Below are 7,422 nucleotides of genomic sequence, written 5' to 3' on the forward strand. Positions count from 1 at the left end.
CACTACCCTTCTAAACACTCACATCTGGTAAAAGCGAAGGGTCATTCTGAAACAAGAGTTGGCAAAGCTCACTATACGTGAGGTGGTCAACACCATGAGTCCTCAGCACACTCAGGTTGTGATCAGTCTTCAAGTGGTGACCATTCCTACAGTTCTTCCTGCAAAGAAGCAAAGATGTGGTTACAGGCTAAATCTTACCTCCCTAAAATCCCCTATTAGATAGAGTTTCAACTTCCAGATCCTTAGGACGTAAAACTTCTTTTGAAGATAGGGTCATGAGAAAGGTCGTTAAATTAAAATGAGGTCAGTAGAGTACCCCAATCCAACATGAGCCTGACCTCAACATCCCATCCTCCAGAATAGTGAGAAATAAATTTTTGTTGTTTAAGCCTTCTAGTCTGCCAGACATTATATACCTGTAATCCCAGTACTCAGAAGCTGAGGCAGGGGGATCATGAGTTGTAGTCTAGCTGGACAACAGAGCAAGCCTCTGAAGGAAGAGAGGAAGGAAAGAGAAGAAATGGAAGAGAAGAGAGAAGAGAAAGGGAGAGGGAGGGAAACAAAGGTTGGGTCACCCAATCTATGGTACTCTCTATGGCAGCCCTGGTAGACTTACAGAGTTGGTGAGATCATTCTTCATGGCATATTTTTCACAAACACTTCCTGACCCTCCTTATAAGCAGCAGAGAGAAAAAACAGCTATGAAAGCCTATGCTTATTTACCAGGAAGAGATGAGACTGGACAATGTCTAGGGCTCAGGACAACACTTCTCAGCAGGTATGTAAAGAGAACGGCAGGGCCATCATGCAAAAAAGTGTCACAGCACATTGGCCACTCACTAAGCACTTGGAGGAAAACCCTGGGGGTGGGGGGTGAGTCAAGGTAGCACATACCTTTAATCTCAGCACTTGGAAGGCAAAGGCAGGCAGATTTCTGAGGCCAGTCTGGGCTACATGGTGAGTTCCAGGACAGCCAGGGCTATGTAGAGACCCTGTCTCAATCCAATCCATCCCCTCCCCCTGAAAAACAATTGAGCAGGGGTACAGGGAAGGCTCAGTAGTTAGGGGCACTATTCTACTCTTCCGGAGGACTTGCATTCAATGCCCAGCACCCACGTTGGGTGTTTCACTAACACTCTCTCTTCTGGCCTTTGAAGGCACCTGCACTTAAGTGTACCATTCCCTCCACTCTACTCCCCATATAGACACATAATCTATATAATAAAAATAAATCCTTTTAAAAATGCTAAGCAGAGGGCTGGTGAGATGGCTCAGTGGGGAAGAGTACTGACTGCTCTTCGGAAGGTCATGAGTTCAAATCCCAGCAACCACACGGTGGCTCACAACCACCCATAATGAGATCTGATGCCCTCTTCTGGTGTGTCTGAAGACAGCAACAGTGTATTTACATGTAATAAATAAATAATAAAAAAAAATGATAAGCAGAGTGACTCATGCTTCTAAGTATGGGTATACCTGGAAGAGACACAGACACTCCTGGGTCCACCCCTTTTGCAGCTCCCTTCCTCTGTACTTTCAGCCCATAAGCATCTGGTGAGCACATATCAACCAGGCATGGGCACTCCACCCTAAGAACTCAGGGACAAATCTTTAATGACAGTCTGGGTCACCTGGAAAGCCAGGCAAGCAGTATCTGCTTGATGCAGACACTATCATACCTTATTTAACATCTGTAATAAACATCTTGAAAGAATGCCAAATTCCTGGATCCATCCCCAAACCCTTTTCTCCTACTAGCTCTCTGATCTCTGTCAAAAGTTAACACCTCTCCTCCCCTACAGATCAAAAATCATGAAGTCATCCTTGACTCCTCTCTCCCACCTGGTGAATGCAACAGAAAAGAACTCAAACATGGAGTGGAAAGTCTGAGGTCAGCTGTGGTAAGAATACAGTAGCACCAAAGGAAAAAGGCACTGCAGAGTCTGGATCCAGGAAAGAACTGAGGAGAGGCCACAGGAAGGTATAAAACAAATAAGCCACATCCTCAGAGGTTAGGAAAAAGTTGACAAAATGAGAGGAGAAGAAGGGAAGATAAGTTGGTGCTGCCAAATCCAAGTATACAAATAACTGCAATAATGGCAACTAAAACTTAGCGAGAGCATTTACTATGCAACAGAGGTTGCCTAAATGTCTCATGAGTTACTTCATTCAGTCCTCAACAAACCTGTACGGTAAGTAATCTCATCATCACTGAGGGGACAGAGTCAGGATTACTAGCCAGCAAAGAGCAGAGCTGGGTTGAAACAAGGTGACTAGCTCATGGGACCATGCTCTTGATCAGCAGGCACACTGCCTCCTGAGCACAGGGCTAAAAGTAAGTCAGGGACTGAAGACTCCTGGGGGGGGTGGGGGATGTTTCTTAGAGAGCTAACCTGGTGATCAAGAATACAAGTCACGGGAAAGTACACTTAATCACACTCACTTTCCATTATCCATTGGAAAAAAATATGTAGGAAACTACCTAGGACAAACCATGGGAAAAGAAAAATGTCCAGATTTCTGATACAAAATTTGAGCCCAAATGTTGGGAGTTGGTATAAGAACAGATCTTCCTTCCATGATTATTTTACCAACTAAGCACATTATAAAGATTCACCAGGTAGATGCAGTGGTGCATGGCTTTAGTCCCAGAAGCAGAAAGACTCTGTGAGTTGGGAGGCCAGCCTGGTCTACATAGCAAGTAGGCCAACATATCTAGCCACTTGCTCAATATGGTATTCATTCATTCATTCATTTATTCATTCACCAGCCAGTCCTGTCATTGCAATCAAGCCAGCCACCACTTGCTATGTACCCTCTTTTTCTGGACTTGTTACTCTTTCACCCCAGAGATGTCTCATTCTTGCATGACAGAGTTCCTAGAGTTCTACCCTCTCTGTAGGCCAACCTTCTCCTACAGGTCTGTTTGGTCTACTTCTGTGACTGGGACCACAGTACTTACCACTTAGCAGCTTCCAAATCAACACGTAAGGGTTTTAGCCTTCCTTTTAAGTAAAGAACTCCAACCCTCTCCGGCTTTCAGTCCACAGTGGGAACAGAAACAAGAGTCACCATCTCTCCCACAGCCTCTCTTCACACCGGCACGCTCCCCTTTAACTTCCCCAAATCTCTTGCATATAGCTTGTCTGGACAAGTTCTAATCTGTATTACTTCTGAATAAATGAGTCCTAGAGACCACACTTCCCAGACCATACCCGTCAGGTAGAGGTGGGAGGCAGCTTCTGATAAATGGGATATTTATTACTTCTAGACCTGGCCCACACAAACTTCCCACCAGAGCCTCCCTTCATCCCCCAGAACTTGATGCTTAGAACTGCCTTAAAAATATTGAGGGTGCAGCTGTATTTGCCAGCATGGATCCCTGACTGACTGCACAGGTCAAGGTTACTAACCCAAGGTAACTATTAACCTGACATCATAAAAAATGATGTCTACTGTGTTATAGCAAAAGGAAGCAGGGAGGGAAGAAACTAATCCTCCATGATAACTGGACTAGCTTCGAAGCACCAAGTCTCAGCATCCTCTCCTAACACAGCATCCCCGCACCATTACCCAAGACACATTCCTAAAACAAAAACCCCAGGGCTGACTTTTTTGTTGTTGTTTTGGTTTGGTTTTTTGGTTTTTTGGGTTTTTTTTCGAGACAGGGTTTCTCTGTGTAGCCTTGGCTATCCTGGTACTCACTCTGTAGACCAGGCTGGCCTTGAACTCAGAAATCTGTCTGCCTCTGCCTCCCAAGTGCTGGGATTAAAGGCGTGTGCCACCACCGCCCGGCCAGTGCTGACATTTAACAGACCTTTAAGGTGAGGCCCAAATTCTTCAGTATAAACAGATTTCACTAATCACCTTGCAGGTGCAAGCAGAGAGCAGCCCAGACTAATAAGGACATAAAGTGTGGTGTCAGAAAGAAAAGAGAAAGAGCTCAAAAAAAGCAAATAATCTTTCAGCTCCTGCCCAAGGCACTAAAGAGCAAACCAGGAAGGGCATTCCTGACACGGCTCTGCCACCAAATGCACCAAAGAAGGGGTGGGGTGTGTAGGAAGGTCTGTGGCTAGGGGAGAGCGGGAATCCCCTACGGATTTTGAAAATCTGAATTTGCCTTCTAAGAAGGCAAACAAGAGTAAAGTGGCACTTCCAAAGCTTCTTTACAGCTGTGACCAAAAGCCTTGCTGCCCGCTCCTCAAAGCGACCTTTCCCAACCAGCCCTGAGGACAAGCTTCCCTCCTGGGAGCCATACTGCCACACTCAGGTGTCCCTCTTGGCACCCGAGCCACTCCACCACACACTGCCAGTCACTAAGTAGGTGATCAATGAACATACTGGAGAGTGAAAGGACGGGTGAGGCTGAGGAACTGTCACCTAGCTGTCTGCCCCAATCTCAGGACGAGAGTGGAGGCCCCGGGGAATGGAGAGCCGGGAGCATCCGCCCATGCCCATCGTTGGCGTCCTTACCCAGTCCTTAGGAACTTGCAGTTGCCATAGATGAGAAACTTGCAGAGATGCAGCTGCGCGCAGAGCCCGGTGCAGCCTGGCTTGGGGCCCTGGTGCGCGCGGCACAGACGCAGCGACGACACGGCCAGCACCACGCGCTGCGAGGCCGCCGCCGCGCCCGCCGCGCCCGCCGGGCCCGCGCCGGCCCGCGAGGCCACCACGAAGCGCCCGCGGTCCCGCAGCAGCCGCTCCAGCGCGTCGGCGCCCAGGCTCGTTCGCAAGCGGCGCCGCAGCTCCTCCAACTCCAAGGCGCCCCCCGCCGCGCACAGCAGCTGGGTCACCTCTGCCACTGCCACCGCGGCCTGGGCCATGGCCGTCGGACCGAGGCTTAGCACCACGGGCGACAGAGCTGTTCACCGGGCCCGGTCCCACTGTTCCACTGGAAGGAAACGAAACCGAAAGCCGGTCTCGGCCAGGAAAACAGGAGCCCTGGGGCCTTGCCACGCCCCCGGGCCGCAGCTGAGGAGCCGGCGCCCTCGTCTCAGGGCCGTCAGCTGGGGACCGCGCGGCTCGACGGCGGCCGTCGCGCGCGCGCACTGGGCGATCTGGCGTGCCTCGAGGCGTCGCGCGGCCGGAGACGCGGCTAGACGGCCGGCCCGCCCTCCCAGGGCCGGACCCGACCCGCGTCTGAGGAAGAAGGGGCCGCTTCCTTCGAAGCAGCGAGCGCCCTGCGCCGCTCCGAGTGGCACCTTCAGCTAGGCCCGAGGGACGCCCGGAGTTCCGTCAGCGACCTCGACCTCGAGCAGCCGAGCGAAGTTTCCAGACGGCGCCGACCGGTTGCGGCCGGTTGGCGCGTCTGCCAGCGCCGCGGCGCGTTCAGGGGGCTCAGAAGTCGCCAGAGTCCCAAAAGCGGGCTTGGCGGGCGGACCACGGAAGCGGGACTGCGGACCTGGTCCCACCCGACCCCGGAACAAACGGAAACAGTGGCTAGGAATTGCAAGACCCGCCTCCGGGGTGCCCTAGATTTCATTTCGGCTTTTGTAGCGGATTCCGCATTTCCAAAAGGAAAGGGTAGGTGTGTCCTTTAAAAGGGCCGATCCTTCTTCCCTTGTCCCTTCTGAATAAAGATGTGCACGTGTTTCAAGATTCTCCACCGGAAAGAACTCTCCTGTATGTTACCCTGGGAGCTGAACGTTTTGGGGTGTTAGTAAACGGGGAATACCTATTAAAATATGACTTTTGTGCATCCCCATTCCTTCCTCTAGGAATCTCCCAGAAATAAAAGTATTAGTAAGTCAGGTTCACAAGAGGACAGGGAACTTAAAAAAAAAAAAAAAAGAGTTTTACAGACACGTTAATTCTCTGGTTTTGACCTAGAAGGACATTCATATGTTGTGAGAAAAGATCGTTACAGAGCAATATTCCACGGGGCCGATTAGGGCTTAAGAGGCCTTACTGCTCTGGTTCAGGACCCTGGCCCAGTTCCCAGCACCCACGGAGGAGCTCACAAATCACAAGTGTCTGTAACTCTAGTTCGAGGAGGGATCTCACACCCTCTTCTGGACGCCTCAGACAGACACCAGGCACACACTAGTGAACAAGCAGGGACAACTGGAAGGCAGAGGCAGGTAATCTCTGAGTTCTAGGCCAGCCTGTGTTTGAAAATGTACGTGGTAGGATGTTTTTGAGTGAGCATGAAGGAAGCTCAACAGTTTGGTTACCGTGGAGTGTGGGAGGTACTAGGAAAGTGGAAAAAGGAAAGGTGAAGGCCGAAAATTGGGAAGTGAGTGCTTATAAAATTAACTTAAGATGAATATAAAATTCTAAGTATAAAATACTACAGAAATGGAGAACTGAGGGTATGGCTCCTGGGCTCAATCCTTAGGAAGGTGGGTGGAATATTACTACAAAATGTAAGGAAATGGGAATAAGTGAGATGGTTCAGCAGGGAAGAGCACCTACTGCTCTTCCAAAGGTCCTGAGTTCAAATCCCAGCAACCACATGGCAACTCACAACCACCAGTAATAAGATCTGACGCCCTCTTCTGGTGCATCTGAAGACAGCTACAGTGTACTTATTTATAATAAATAAATAAATAAATAAATAAATCTTTACCTGAGCAAGCGGGGTCTACCTGAGTGAGCGGGGCTGACAGGAGGGAGCACAGGTCCTAAAATCAATTCCCAACAAGATGAAGGCTCACTATCTGTACAGCTACAGTGTGTACTCATATAATACAATAAATAAATAATAAATAAATCTTAGAAAAAAAGAAAGAAAATGGGATTAGACTAGACCAATTGGCAAACCCCGAGACCCAGTGCTCAAAAAAGTAAGGTGGGAACTAGAGAGATGGCAAACATTATCCTCTGACCTTCACATGTGTGCTTTGGCACACACATACATATACATACACATAATAAACTAAAAAAAAAGGATGGAAAGCTCTAGAAATGACATCCTAACACACACACACACACCCCACAAAAAAGACAAGCATGCTGGGGCTGTAACTCACTGGTAGACTATATAAACATGCAACACTAGACTCAATTCCCCAGCATTAACCCTCACCAAAAATGAAAAAAAAAAAAAGTATAAAGACTAGATTTGGGGGTCTCAGAAGTTAAGAGCACTGACTGCTTTTCCAGAAGTCCTGAGCTGTGGAGAGTGTTTGGGGCTGCTTGGCAGGACATTGGCCAAGGACAAGGAAATGGGCTTCAGGCAGGAATCTAATTTTAGGCTAGAACAGGGAAGTAGCCTTCAGGCATGAATATGACTTTGGGCTGGGCAGTGGTGGCGCACGCCTTTAATCCCAGCACTTGGGAGGCAGAGGCAGGTGGATTTCTGAGTTCGAGGCCAGCCTGATCTACACAGTGAGTTCCAGGACAGCCAGGGCTACACAGAGAACCCCTCTCTCAAAAAATCAAAAGGAAAAAAAAAAAAGAAAGAAAGGAAAAGAATATGAC

The 7,422-nt window shown here is 49.0% G+C and overlaps 1 protein-coding gene across 1 annotated transcript in view; it reads right to left on the bottom strand.

Annotated features, from left to right (window-relative positions):
* Parp12 (poly(ADP-ribose) polymerase family member 12) overlaps positions 1–4,919 on the bottom strand; it is a 38,024-nt gene extending 33,105 nt beyond the window's left edge. Inside the window, exons 1-2 of the mRNA XM_031381611.1 lie at positions 4,474–4,919; positions 23–158 (exon numbers count right to left, since the gene is read on the bottom strand). Of these exons, the coding sequence (XP_031237471.1) occupies positions 23–158; positions 4,474–4,823 (486 nt within the window). The 5' untranslated portion in view covers positions 4,824–4,919. The remainder of the gene's footprint in view (positions 1–22; positions 159–4,473) is intronic.
* Positions 4,920–7,422: the final 2,503 nt, after the last annotated feature.

The sequence above is a fragment of the Mastomys coucha genome, unplaced genomic scaffold (assembly GCF_008632895.1).
Source record: "Mastomys coucha isolate ucsf_1 unplaced genomic scaffold, UCSF_Mcou_1 pScaffold20, whole genome shotgun sequence".
Classification (NCBI taxonomy): Eukaryota; Metazoa; Chordata; class Mammalia; order Rodentia; family Muridae; genus Mastomys; species Mastomys coucha.